Genomic DNA, 15,582 nt, shown 5'->3' with positions numbered 1-15,582 from the left:
TTTTTTTTACTATGACATGATTATTTAAAAAGGAAAAATTTAAAATAGGCATGCAACTCAAAACAAACATTTTCATTGATTTTTTTGTGACCTACTTACGAGAAATACAGACTCCAAACACATGCCTTTAGGCTTCATGAAAGACAAATATTCCAAAATACATTACGTTCTGCTTTTAAAATGTTAATTATTTAAAGGCTCAAAATAGTATTTCAACTGTATGTTGCAGTTTTTATTGCAAAACGTTTGCTAGTATCAAAAATGAAATGCTCTCTACAAGTATTTCATATTTCACATGTACACAGTTGAACTGCAGCATCATCTGTTATTTCTGAAAGTGAATGTATAAGACTGTAGTCACAGATGAGAGGAGGGCTTGCTGGGTAGGTTAAGGGTTTAAGGTCTAATACTGTGTTATCTAGTCTACTATGCTCTAGGTTTCCCTGACGTTATAATGCACAGTTTTCTACGAGCAAATTCAGCCTGCAGCAAAGCAGTACTTTGTCTCTGCATTATATGGTAAGTTGGAATATGTTACTTTATGAGCATGAAGGTGCAGTGCGTTTTATTGGTTTCCAGTGTTTTAAATAAATGTTCGGTTTTGATTGCTTCACTTTTTAATTGAACTACTAGAATTCAGCTGTGCGATTTTAGTTTAGTGGTCTATAAGTAAACTGGTCAATCTGTTATTAATAAACAAATTTAAAAGAATCTGTTATTATAAAATACCAACATTTCAGGCAAAAAAAACCATATATACAATATGTATACATATATGTTTATATACAGTATATATAAATGTAATCTATTGTTCCTCAAGGTTTTTATCAGTATGCTGTGACATTTTTAAAGCCACAATTAAAAATGTAAAAAGTGCCATTCATTTTTACGGAATATTGCACTAACATCCTTTTCAGTCAAAATATTTCACAAAATGGTAGGTTTTCCAAATATGAAGCAATACATATAGTGTAGACAATGTATTGAATAGTTGATCAAACACTTTGGTTGTTAAACTCTTCAGAACATGTTTACTGTTAATGTGATGAAAACCAAATAATGTAATATAGAATGTATTGTTCATAAAATAAAAGCAACAATACAGTAAAATAAAACAAAAAATGATCTATGAAAAGTGAAGTTAGTTTTCATAAAAGCTCAGATGCATCAGATGCCACCGGGTTTGATTTTTTTTGTTTTAATGCAATTAAATTCAGACATTTTTTCAAGTGTGACGTGCTTTAAGTCTCCCAAAGTATCCAAATACCTTCTGTGCAATGTAAACTATTATAAGGGCCTGAATCTGAATTCTGCAGTTTGTTATAAATTCCCTTACATACTGCGTTCACAAACAGCATAAATCTGCTTCCAACAGTGCTGTAGTGCTTTGTCGTTCAGAAGACAGGACCGCTGAACAACCGCCTAAAGATCCAGTGGACTGTTCACAGTCTGAATGGTCCTCATGGACACGCTGTGACCCCTGTCTTAAGAAGAGGGTGAGAGTGGGGTTATATTGTCTAGCTGTCTGTCTGCTCATTTACACCTTTATATAGAATGTTTATTAAGAATGTTGATAACATGCTTCTTTTTTAATCTTTAAATTAAACATTTGTGACCCTGGAGCACAAAACCAGTCATAAGGGACAATTTTTTTAAATTGAGGTTTATACATCATCTGAAAGATGAATAAATAAGCTTTCCATTGATGTATGGTTTGTTAGGATCGGACAATATTTGGCTGAAAATCTGAAAATCTGGAATCTGAGGGTGCAAAAAAATCAAAATATTGAGAAAACCATCTTTAAAGTTGTCCAAATGAAGTTCTTAGCAATGCATATTACTAATCAAAAATTAAGTTTTGATATATTTACGGTAGGAAATTTACAAAATATCTTCAAGGAACATGATCTTTACTGAACATCCTAATGATTTTTGGCATAAAAGAAAAATGTATAATTGTGACCCATACAATGTATTGTTGGCTATTGCTACAAATATCCCCCAGTGACTTAACACTGCTTTTGTGCTCCAGGCTCACATTTAATCTTTACAGCATAGCACATACATTCAACTTCACGTGACTGTGTCTTTATAATCATGTTTTTCTAAATGTGCGAGTTGAGTCTCACACACTTGTTGTGTGTCTCTTCAGTACCGCTATGCCACGCTGGTCCAGCCGTCTGAGTTTGGAGGAGATCCGTGTCATGATCAGGGCCGAGAGGAGGAAGCCTGCACCGCTGCATCGCGATACTCCTGCCAGAGACCCACTCCTCCATGCCAGGGCTTTCGCTGCACTGTCACAGGTCATCCTCACATCACCAATAGTCCCTGAGCATCTCCAACAAAAATAATTACATTTCAAAATCCCATATATTAACTGTGCATTTAGTTCAAGTATTTGAAAACAAATGTATGAAGGCAAAATTATAACATATCCACCTTTTTCCTGCACCCCATGATGCTTTGCGCGAATTATGAGAGTAACTTCCGTAAACAATAAGTGAAAGGTTCACTATAAAAAATGACCGTGAATTTAACGTTAAAAAACTGTTAAAATGTTACAGTAGAAACCTGTTAATTGGTTAACGGTAAGTTCCCCTACTATATACGGTGAAAAACTGTGTTGGACATTACAAGTAATTTTACGATAATATACCGTTTTTGAAAGTGAAAAAGACCGTATAATTTACAGTGAATAACCGTAAATTGACATTCCCAGAATTCCCTGCGTTACATTTCAAATTTGATGTTTTTTTGTTGAAATAACTGTTTCTTCTTAGTTTTTTCTTATCAGTTTTGTATATTAGGGTTGTGTGTTTCACCTAATGTTGTTAAATGAATGTTTATTGCATTATTTCAGTCTCATGTGTGTTACCGTGATGGTGTTTAGTGTTTGTGTGAATGACACACTGTGCACCTTCTATATATGTTATTATTTAAAAGCTGCTTGTGATGGGCTTTGGTTCATCATGTGACTTTCTCATCACCTCCTGCATTTGGTGGTTATCAGTGTATTACAAAGCTACAAAACAGAGTTCAGTACTTCAATAGGTTGGTTTATTAACATTATATCAGTTAATGAAATTACGGTATTAACTGTAAATTTAGGTTAAAACAGTAAAACCTAAAATGTTGCTACCGTATTTTTTCACGGTAAAATTCTGGCAACCACAGCTGCTGTTTTTTACCGTAAATTTTCCAGAATTTTTTTTTACAGTGTTCGCTGTATGAGGGCAATAAGCATTTTCAAAAACTGGGACAATAAGGTGACATTATTCGATTCACCCTTCAACCATCAAACTTTAAAATTGAGTTTAAAAATGTAAAAAGATGAATCTATTGTTTTCAACATACCATGAATAACGGGAATTTTTTCTCCCACAACTGAAAATAGAATATAAAGGAAATGTACAGCTCATTCAGTCAAATTGAGGGATCAGACTTATTTTTAGAGCTACATTGAACGCTGAAAAAAATTATACTTAATTTTTATTAAGGTAGCTAAGTGGTTGCAGACCATTTATTTGAGCCACATTTAATAAAAAAATATGTTGAAAGCTAGTCAACTAAATTTGTTTATTTAAATGTAGCTAAAATAAATTGGTTGCAACCACTTACCTTAAAAAAGTTTAGTAAATTCAATGAATAATTATTTTTTTCTCAGTGAAATTACTTTTTGTGTGGAACTTCCCCAAACCGGAAGAGCATCCCATCATTTAAAACACAGTAGAATCATTTCATTAGATTGATTTCAGTGGATCATTTCATTAGAAATTCAGCCAAAGCAGTCAAAGTATTACTGGAACTGAAGCAATGTAAAGAAAGGGCTGTGTGTGGTGTAACAGGTCGCTGTGTGCTGGAGGCTCTGCGCTGTAACGCTGATGATGACTGCGGGGATGGCTCTGATGAACTGGGCTGTAATAAAGTGTACAAAGCCTGTAATCAGCCAACCGAGGAGTATTATGGAATCGAGAATCTTGCCAAAGGGTGCGTGTGTTTAAAACACTCCTGTACTGACATACTAAGGGCCTGGTAATATCATGTTTGTTTGCTTATGTGTTTACCGTTAGTGCATATAATAGCTTTGTATGCAGTACTGACCATCTTAAATTGTTATCTATGTAAGTTTTAAAGTACATTATAAATCATGTTTTATCACTTGTCATGCTTTAGAGAATTGCACTTATTTTGATATAACAGCACATGTTAAGCATTGATTATAGTTGTAGAGTTGTTTGATATTGCATTTGAAGTTAACATTTTAAATGTACAAAATTTCAGCTTTACAAATGTGCAACGACAATTATATTTACATAGCATGCAAGCTTTAATAGAAATGACATAAAAGTACATTTTAGTTTACCATTAATGCCTATCAGTACATTTTAATCATATCAAACACAATAGAAGTAATTTAATTTATTAAGAGTTTATTGACATCTGATTTTGATTTTCGCAAAATAATATGTGACTTAGTAGTAGATAACCAGATTATATAGATGCCATCATGCATAACAGGTTTTGAGAATGCATGACATTTTCTGCAGCCTAATAAACATTTGGTCTAGTGTTTGTTCAGTCTGTTTGGCTGATGATTCACACTACGGTACTTTATGCTTTTCCAAAATTGTCTTATTTAAATTTTTCATATTGCAGTTCATGGTAACATATGGATATTTTTTGTTGTTCCTGTACTTGAGCCAAATGCAAAAACTGAATCTGTGCTACGGATCAGGTATTTGGAGATAATCTGTTCTTCATTCCCAGATTCAACATTTTGACCGGTAAACTGGAAGCAGTGGTGCTCGATAACCGATACTACGCTGGCGGCTGCTTGCCTCATTTTATCCAAGATGTTCGCTACAGGAAGCCATATAATATACAGCAGTACACCATAGAGGTATGTCACATGCTTAAAAATGAAAGCTGCAGTGCTTTGTCGCTTTTGATGTGTTTCGAAACACATATTAAACTGGCCAAGTCATGTGATTTCAGCAAAGGAGGCTTTGTTGCTTCGAACTGTTTTTACATTTTGATGGTTCTCCACTAGAGGCGCTGATCTGATGAACCTTGAACCATCCATCCATTCCATGTCTAAAATCTATTTTTAACTCATCTTAGGTCAGTTTTATAATGTAGGTTCAGTTTCACTGACAAGCACGTGTGTATAATGAAAAACGGAGAGTGATGAAATGAAAAAATGGAGAGTTGATCTAATTGAGAGAATTGGTCTAGATAGCCACACCCTACCTAAAGCACATAAAACAAGCACTACGAATCAGTTAAAGAACACAAATTATTAGGACGGTCACTATTATTTTGCCAACCAAGAAAATGGCAGATTCATTTGACTGTTAATCAAATTTTTATATATGTATTTATTTATTTTGCTGCATGTTTTAAATTGTAAAAAGATAGACCCAAGTGAACAGTGACTTAAAATACATAATATAAATGGGGCAATAATGGGCTAATTTGATCAATAATGTAGGTCAGGTAATCTTATTATTGAACAATACTATAAAAATACCTGTTGTAATAGTAGATGCTGTTTAGAGACAAATGTGAATTAAAATGATACATATGCATAAGATGTGGGCATGAATTAAGAATTTGTTCCCTTGTTTTAGTTAAATAATGGCCATGTTTTACTGATTATTTCCCTTGTTTTAGTTCAGTTGTGTCCATTATTGAACTCAATTAAAACAAGAGAACGATTTAGTAGAGCATGCCCACAATTTAACTAAAACAAGAGAATGAATTAGTAAAACATGGCCACAACTTTTCTTTTAATGAGGGCAAGCTTTGACCTCCTTATTAACATTAGCTCTGATAAAAGGATTCATAATTACCAAAACCTCTTTGAGTAACTTGCATTTTTGCATCTGAGATGATCTTTTATACTGCATCTTATGATACAAGTGTTACCAGTGACTCTAGTAACAACTAACGGCTGATTCAGAACTTTGGCTTCTGTTTTTAAACTACAGTATATGTGTGAAATAATTGACTTTGTTGTTCCCAGACAAAAGGCTCTTATGATTTCACACTGGAGGCATATGAATCTTACAATGAATACTTCAAGAGTGAAACAAAGGCAACTTTGTCCAAGACCAGCGTCTCATTTGGAATTACTATCCCTAATGCTTTTGATTTCAGTTTTAAATATAATGACCACAAGTACAAGAAGACAGTGAAGAAGATGCGCAACTATTCAGGGACGGTGAGTAGTTTTTCTGTGACTACATGTGAAACATAATTTGAACTATTCATTCATTTATTGAGATTAAAAGACTTTAAAATTTTCTGGCTTTGTGCAGAACTCATATTCTAACTATGTTAGGTGGTTTCACATAAATGGAGTAGATCGAATCCACAAACACCCTCAAAGCCTTACAAGGCAGTTTTGATGATATTTTTTGTTTGATGATTGCGTTATTTTACATATGCATCTACTTACATATAGTGCGCTCAAGTCCTCCTAGGAAGTTTGCATTTACATATTGGCAAGTCGTAATTACGATGTCAGGTGCATTCAGATCACTTAAGGTCAGAGCAATTTAACTTTTCTCCATAAAATGTAACAAGATTTTATTTATTAAATGTACATCTAAAATTGATGAATAATGTTCATCAATCGTAATTGTACAATACTATCACACTTTGTAGATATTTGCAACTTAGATTTGTTTTAACTCCAAAATGCTGGGCTTAAAGAAAATTTGCGCTTGTATTTATGACTTTGTGGTGGTATTCATGTGTGTTCAACTCATGAATGCGATCCATCTGACCTGACACACATGTTGTTTCTGCTTCTACATTTCATCCTGAGATTCTGTACGCTTTCTGAAGATGTGTAATAGCGCCCCCTACCGTATAACATGTTGTCAGAACACATGGAAAGTTTGAAAATTCCATCAATGGCAGGAAAAATATTAAAATTAAAAAAAGATAACTATATTAATAAAAGAAGATGTCCATGGCCAAGTCAGTGTTAAATTCCTGACCAGACTGTGAAGCCAATCATGATTTTATTCTGTGTTGCCCTCAGAAAAAGAAATTTCTCCGAGCTCACTCTGAACTTGAGGTAGCGCGCTATGCTTTAAAGACATCAAACCTGATGTTACACCCTGAATTCATGTCCCGCTTGCAAGCCCTGCCACTGGAATACACATACGGAGAATATCGACAGCTCTACAGTGACTATGGAACACATTTCATCAGAGAGGCGACTCTCGGTGGGGATTTTGAATATACTATTGTCCTCAATCATGAGACATTAGAGAAAGATGGTAGGTAAAAGCATGTAGTCAAAGCAAGGACAGCCATGTTATTCCAAAGGCTGAGCCTATACTGAATGTATTGTCTTTCATTATAGACTACAAGCTTGAAGATATCAAGAAATGTGTACAAGTTGGGCTTAAAGTTGGAGCCCAAATTCAGGGGGTGTATGTGGGTGTAGGATTGTCAGCTGGTGGCTGTAAAGGCCTACTGGACGAGCTTGGAGGTAAGCAAAAGCCACAATTCAGAGGCTCAGATCGAAGAACTTATAAGGTGACGTGTGCAATTGTTTGATGTTAAAATACTTTCTCCAACCTGTGCATACCTCCAAATGTGCAGAGCGATAATGGAAGGCAATATTACTGTAATATTACGCGCTTTGTATTTGAGAGATGAGGTAATCTGACAGCATTGCATTCAACCCTCCACCAACGGCGTCTCTCATCATGACGCTGGTTAGCCTCTGGATTTCGAGGAGGCGTGGCTTTGGAGAGTGATTTGCAGGGAGGGTGGGATCTTATGCTTTCAAAGCTAGCTTGCTCTTAATAGTCTCTCCGAAATTGCCTACCTTACCTTTAAAAATACTGTTTTGTCTGGCTATTCAGATTCCAGTAAAGTGGGGGAAATGGTGGAAGATGTGCTTATTGTGGTCAGAGGTGGTGACAGTGAAACAGTCTCACGTCTTGCTGCAAAACAGCTGCCAACTCCAGATATCATGCAGCTGTGGGGCGATGCTGTGTTCTACAATCCAGATTTTATTAGCAAAAAGGTAAAAATTTTCACCCAGTGTGTGTGCGGTTTTTCTTTCTTTTCCATTTTCTTTTTTTTTTCCATTTTAAAAATATGGGGCAGTCGTGGCTTAAAAAAAGTGCCACCACACATAGGCGTAGAGTCTAAGGGCAAGATTTATTAACAGCTTGCGCCAGCGCAAACCGTCTTTTGGTGTTAAAATAGTAGCTACTGTCAGGATTTACTAAAGATGCGCAGTGAAGAATTAGCACTGAAAATGCGTGGACAGAGTTATTTTTGCACCTGACTTTATTGAATGGCCTATTAATTTGTAGGAGTATTCAAATGAATCACGCAACGAGATTTACTAACTTTTGAGCTCGTCAAATTACTGGTATTTGTGCCATTATTTAATGCCCAAAAAGCATGTCTTAAACCAGGGGTGCCCAAACTCGGTCCTGAAGGGTCGGTGTGCTGCAGAGTTTAGATCCATCCCCAATTAGACACACCTGAACCAGCTAATCAAGCTCTTACTATGCATACTAGAAACCTCCAGGCATGTGTGTTGAGGCAGGTTGGAGCTAAACTCTGCAGGACATTGGCCCTCCAGGACCGAGTTTGGGCACCCCTGTCTTAAACTATTTTGTGCTTGAAATGGCTGCAAATGTTGTTGCTAGGAGGAGGCACCAGAGAACAGAGAGCGTGTGGTAGAAGGGAGAGGATTTTTTCCACACGTATTAATTTATTTGAAATACCAGAAGAATACATTATCCAAACATATGTACGTGTTTGTGGAAAACACTGTGAATAGGTTTTTTAATAAGATTTAAAGGTGGCAATTGGGAGACCATTCCAAAGTTTTGGACATACCACAAAAAAAATCTCCTTTCGATTTACAATTACTACGCGGGACCTTTGAAAGCAGTAGATTGGAAGATCTAAGAGCTCTAGAATCAGAGTAGGGAATAAGAAGATAAGGGGGTGAGACCAGATAGCGCTTTGTAAACAAACAGAAGAACTTAGAAGTCAAACCTAAATTTAACAGGGAGCCAATGTAAAGATACCAATACAGGGGTAATGTGGTCCCTCTTTCTTACTTCCAACAAAAACCTCGCTGCTGCATTTTGCACTAACTGCAGGCGGGCTAGCACAGTCTGAGGGAGACCAATATATAAAGAATTACAATAATCTAACCTAGATGAAATAAGGGAATGCAATGCTTAATTTTAGCAGTTGATCTCAGATAAAAAAAGCTACCTTGAACAACAGCACATATCTGTTTATTAAAATGTAATGAATGCAAAATTACCCATAGACTCTTTACATGATCTTCAAGCTTTTCAGACAGGGAACTTTGCTGTCCAGCAAAGGTAGATGACATGGGAGAACCTTCTTACTCTCATTTAATTGGAGAAAGGTAGTAGAGAGCCAGAGCTTAATGTTGGTATAACATTCATGTGCTTTGTCCAAAAAACATGTTTTATCTAGGCTGAGGAAAATAAAACCGAAGATCATTTGCATAATAATGGTAAGAAATACTGTACTTACAGAAAATAGTTCTCAGAGGAAGCATATACAGAGAAAACAGCAGCGGCCCCAAAATCGACCCCTGTGGAATGCCACATACTAAAGGAGCCAATGTGGAAGAAATGTCTCGTAACTACACAGCAACTGTCCTGTCCTTAAAATATGACTCAAACCACTGAAGGGCTGTGCCCTGGACACCAACCCAACACTTCAGGCAGTTAAGAAGAATCTCATGGTCAATTGTATCAAAAGCAGCGCTTAGATCTCATACAACTAAAACAACATGTGATCCTGAGTCCAAAAGTAATAATATATAGTTTGTAACCTTAAGCTGTTCAGATCCGTTGCTATGGAAGGTCCTAAAGACCTACTGGAACATATCTAAAACACCAAAAGTATTCAAATATGAAAAGAGTTGTGAGTAAACCACTTTCTCTAAAATCTTGGAGATAAAAGGCAGTTTAGAAATAGAAGCTGTCATATACTGTGTGATCCAAATGAGTTTTTTCAACAAGGAATGAAGAATTGCACGTTTTTAACTGATTGGTACTACTCCACTCATCAAGGAGCTATTGATTATAGCTGTTAGACTAGAGTTCACTGTAGAAAAGACATATTTAAAAAGATGAGGAGGGAGAAAATCCAACTTGCAACTACCTCCCTTCATTTTAGTGACAAACTCAAATAAATTAAATTTCAGACAGAGATGGCGATGGAGAGGTTCATAGTACACTTTAAATCTGTGTTTGTGGATATAAATGATTTTGATATGTTTCTGGCTTCAGTTGTGCCCCGACACACGCTCAAACGCTCAAATAATCCAGTATTTCAATATGGATTCTGTAACATCATTTCTAAATCATGTCAGTTATTTTTTTTTTCTTCTTTACCATGTTTGTCCTTCCTATGATTCAGTGAGATTTTAATAACATTTTGGGGCCAATGATTTATGTCCAAACCTATTTGCAAACACCAACCCTAATTAAACACACCTGGACCAACTAGTCAAGGTCTTCAGACTCACTAGAAACGTCCAGGCAAATGTGTTGGAGCTGGTTGGAGCTAAAGTCTGCAGGACCTCCAGAAGCAGGGTTGGACAGCCCTGGTTTAGTAGATTAAATATTACATATGTTAATATTCTTCATTCTCCCAACCACTTGTCCTCTGTAGGGTTGCAGGACCTCTTTTATTGTGTGACTTAATTTTACTTTGTAAAATCCTGTAATGGTACAATTAAGATGTTTTGTTTTTACAGATAGAGCCACTCCATGAGTTGGTGCCATCCCGTGACCCAAATGCTAACATCCTGAAGAAAAACCTGAAGAGAGCTCTGTCAGAGTACCTGAAAGAAATCAGCTCCTGTCGCTGCTCACCCTGTCTCAATAACGGCATGGCAGTGCTCAAAGGTGAGGATAATCAGAAAACACTATCTAAAAAATAATAGTTATTTTTATTTGGAAAATAGTTATTTTCATTGAGAGTTCTAAAATGGTGTTTCTAAACAAGATAAAGTTCTACAAACAAGAGCATTTTAAAGGAAAACATTAATTAAGAAAAAAATGAAAAAAATCTCTTACTTTGATAAACGGGGGATATATGGAATAATTTACTTTTTTCAGGTAGTTTTTAAATATCTAAATATCTCAAGTGTTGGAGGTTACTTTAATCCTTAAGATATTTTTTTTTCTTATTAGGCACAAGGTGTGTTTGTATTTGCCCAGCTGGTTTCAGAGGAGTGAGCTGTGAGATAACCAAACGAAAAGGTTTGTCAGTGTGTTATCTATAAAAGAGGGATGTTTTTGTCCTGTTCCAAATGCTGCACTTGGTGTGGATGCCCATTGAGTTAGAGAGTTTTCCTATATATGTCATTTTAGGAATCGGCTCTTTAGAAATGCAGAAAGGATGCTTGTATTAGTATGATGATCTTCTCTTTTATTTAATCATTTGATAAATTAATGCCGTCATGGTCAATGGAAATTATACAGTTTCAGTTTTAAAGTTCTTTATTACATTATATATATGTATATATATATATATATATATATACTAAGCTAGTTTATAGTACATGGTATTGCATACTATGAATATGGTTCTTATGAAAAATTGCATGTGATATTCTTCACTCTAAAGTCCCTATGGACAAAAGCTTGTGCTAATATCGTCATGCATTTATTTAATTTTTTTTTGGTATTATCCTAACATTTACAGCATTGGCAGTAGATGGCAGTTGGAGCTGTTGGTCTTCATGGTCCACCTGCACACGAAAGACCCAGAAACGCACCCGTCAGTGTAACAATCCAGCGCCGCAGAACGGTGGAGTAACATGCCCTGGGCCAGAAGAGGAATCAGCTGATTGCTTCTAAAATATCTGCCATTTATCAGTTTCACAAATAACAGTAATAATGTAACAAATAATAGCATTGTTTTGAAATGGATAATGCATACTGACAGATAAGTTGGGCATATGCACATAAACGATTTTCTTTAACCAGAGCTGTAATAAATGGAAAAATGTTGAATGCATAGAAAATGCTTTCATTATATTATATGAAAATATGTCCAGGCCAAATTACGCCTCTAAACCAAAAGAGATTATATACAAAATTATATTTTAAATTATTATTATAATTCATTACTGTAATGTTTCCAGATGTTTTGCTTTGGGGAAAATGTTGATCAAGTGATAGGTATAAAGAGTACCAGCCATACTTAAGTAAAAGTTGAAATACCTTAGCCTGATGATACACGAAGATTATAATCAAAGTGCGCACATCCAGCAGGCCAAAAGCTCAATGTGGGTGCTCAACCACAAACAATGTCAGACAGGAAGAGCAAAGTTGGCACACCACAGCTCCAAAAGTAGAAAACAATATTTATGTTCTCACCACAGGTGACGTTTCGAGCCTACAAGCTCCTCATCAGACATGATACACGGGGCAACTTTTTGAGCAATTTTGCCAGGCAACTTTTTTGAGCAATGTTGCTTAGCCACTTTCCCACTGAGAATGGGTAACAAATTTCTATCTGGATACTTTAAATCAGTCATAGGCCCTGTGTCTCACCTGGTTGCCTGTTGATGCCAACATTAACCAAAGTTGCCCAGCAATATTGCTCAAAAAGTTGCTCTGTGTATCGTCAGCCTTACAGTGACAATAAAGGCAAAAGATGCACTTTTCCTCAACATCCAACAGAAGACATGACAGTAAAAAACAAGAAACAGTCAATTAGTGAGTAGCGCAACTGCATGTTTATTTTCTGAAATAGAAAAAAAAGCTGCACACCTTAATACTGCAACCACTCAAATACTTAAAAAACATTCAAGTCTCAGTTAAGCTCAAGTTCTCACAAAGGGCATGAGCAAACCAATATCATTTAAAAATGTCTCTTCAGGATAATGGATAAATAAAATTATGAAGTGAAATAAATAGTCATAGCCTACTTGCACTGGACGTGCTTGTTCTGGCCTCATCACTGACTGCAGCTATGTGCTTATCTAATATATGAAACGCTTGCAATTCAGCGACTAGCTGCTAAATGCACTCACATTCATTTAAAGCAGCCAGGTTGGCAAGTTAAGGTATGTAAGGGTGAAACACACAAGTTAACTTCAATATCCCATAGATGCCGATACAGTAACTGCTCCGGGTGTTTGTTCACGGTGTGTGTGTGTGTGTGTGTGTGTGTGTGTTCACTGTTGTGGGTGTGTGTGGATGGGTTAAATGCAGAGCACAAATTCAGAGTATGGATCACTTTTTATTTTCACTTTCATATATCCTTTCAAGTGGTTCTGATCAGCTACTAATCAATATTCATCCTTCAAAGAATTAGAAGGCATAGTTCGCCTAACAGCTAAAGATTATGGTTTACAAAGTTGTAAATATGGATATTTTTATACAAAAACGCACCGATTCGCTTCAGAAGGCCTTTATTAACTGTGTGGAGCACTTTTTACGATGGATTTATGTACTTTAATTTGCTTCAAAATCTCAACAGCCATTCACTACCATTATAAAGCTTGGAAGAGCCAGGACTTTTTTTTTTTATATATATATATAACCCCAATTGTATTCATCTGAAAGAATAAAGTCATATACACATAGGATGGCTTGAGGGTGAGTAAATCATTGGGTAATTTTTATTTTTTGGTGAACTATCCCTTTAGGGTTTAGCATTATGAGTCTGTCTACACATATTTATAACCCTCCTGCTGACCGTGATAGTCCAAGTCACATAGGTCATTCAGGCCCTTCTCTGTGTGACCAGTTCTCAGTGTGAGCTCAGAGAATAAAACATATTGATTGAAAGTCTGACTGTGAGAAATGATATCTTATCAATATGTTTCCTGATTTAGCCATTCAGCTCTAAACACTGGTGTGCTGGAATGAGCATATTAAGAACACTGGACATATAGAAAGGCTGTTCTGTGTCACATTGCGTCTAAACTCAGACTCCCCTGCTGTCAAAATGAGTATCAGTGGAGATATGCTACTTACAAGAAGTCCATGTCTGGATATATTCCAAGTTTATCTATGCTTTAACCAATTAGAATCATAAAACTTGAAGTAATGGCATAGTTTACTGATCTCTGTTAGAGTATAATTGATGGGTGAGCAGAGTGGCCTACGAACTCTTTGCTGAGTGTTGAAGCTGACTTCTGCTGACGAAACTACAAAATATTTTCTTCAGTAATCTCTGACTCCGGTCTTCATTCATCATAACTGATATTTACATCATGACTGATATTTTCCATACAAAAAACATAATAGACTTCACTTTAAACTTCACACAGATCCTTCTATTGCATTGGATAATCATTATCTTCATTACGTCCTACAGTACTAGCTTAACTTTCCACAGACAACCACGACCATTGGATCATGACCATTTGACCCACACTAAATAAACTAAATATTGACCCACATAAAATGACACTTTAGTTTTTGTGAAGCACTCTTGCTGGTCCTGTTTAACGAAGCATACACACATAGCACATTTTTTAATTCCCAAAGTTGTTTTTTTTGGTGTGTAGTTGTCAAAAGCTAAACATCTTTGTCAATCATTTTATCCATCTGTTGTATTTTCCGATACAGATTGTGCAACTTCGGTCCTGGAGGGCCCCTGTCCTGCAGAGTTTAGCTCCAACCCTAATCCCCTCCAGGTCCGAAGTTAACCAGTTAACCCTGTCTAGAATGACACTGTCCGCATGCTCTTTTGCAATACACAAAATAATTCACTGTGTAAGAGTTCCAAATAAAAGTACCAAAAGTAGTCATATGTTTATGTGCTCTACAGACCAACTTAAGAAATTTCAGTTCCTTTTCAGTCAGTTACGTTCAATGCAACGTTCGACACTGAGATTAGGGGTCTCACTTGGGAGCCCCAATCACCTCTATTGGCGAGTGGAATTTTCATGCCAAGCCACTCCCCGTACATACAGGTATATAAGATGGTGGTCTGCATCCACTCATTCAGATTTTTGCTTCAAAGTCGATTGCTTCATGAGCAAGAGATTCATCACTACTATCAACACATCAGCAGGCTTCTCTGCTGCGTTTCGAACGGCATATTCAGTGCTGTGTTCGCCCCTGTTCCTAGCACAAATAATATGGCTATCCTGCAAGTAAATCAGGCCAAGGTGCTAAAATCCAGGGTTCATGCAGGAGCTCCTTGTGACAGCCCCTCCCTGGAAAATCGAGGGAACGAAGATGTTGCATTCCTCATGCCACAACCCTGAACTGCACTGAATGCCGGGATAATTCTCAGCTCCTCAGCACAAACCTGAATGAGTGGATGCACGCCACCCTCTTTTTTACCAATATGTACGGGGAGAAGCTTGGCATGCAAATTCCACTCACCAATAGTCATTGGACGTTTCTTGTAATGCTCAGAGGTGATTGGGGCTCCCTAGTAACAACATCTCCATTCTCTCCTTCAGGGTTACATAACATAACCGAGACGTTATTATTCTTTGAAAATCATTTCCTTGCTTTAAAATCTCAATCACATTCATTAGAAACCTCATTGCAATCAATCACAAGAGAGTTT

The 15,582-nt window shown here is 36.4% G+C and overlaps 1 protein-coding gene across 1 annotated transcript; it reads left to right on the top strand.

Moving 5' to 3' along the window:
• The first annotated feature begins 339 nt into the window (after window positions 1-339).
• On the top strand, window positions 340-12,058 carry c8b (complement component 8, beta polypeptide). The gene is made up of 12 exons (XM_016292175.1): window positions 340-519; window positions 1,376-1,496; window positions 2,153-2,303; window positions 3,846-3,987; window positions 4,768-4,900; window positions 6,026-6,223; window positions 7,052-7,292; window positions 7,379-7,507; window positions 7,887-8,050; window positions 10,793-10,943; window positions 11,232-11,300; window positions 11,746-12,058. Exons 1-12 carry the CDS (start codon window positions 455-457, stop codon window positions 11,898-11,900), a joined length of 1,719 nt encoding a protein of 572 aa, XP_016147661.1. The 5' UTR covers window positions 340-454; the 3' UTR covers window positions 11,901-12,058.
• Window positions 12,059-15,582: the final 3,524 nt, after the last annotated feature.

Source organism: Sinocyclocheilus grahami, unplaced genomic scaffold (assembly GCF_001515645.1).
Source record: "Sinocyclocheilus grahami isolate Dianchi unplaced genomic scaffold, SAMN03320097.WGS_v1.1 scaffold281.1, whole genome shotgun sequence".
In the NCBI taxonomy this organism is placed as follows: Eukaryota; Metazoa; Chordata; class Actinopteri; order Cypriniformes; family Cyprinidae; genus Sinocyclocheilus; species Sinocyclocheilus grahami.
This window is presented reverse-complemented; position numbering and strand designations above follow the sequence as displayed.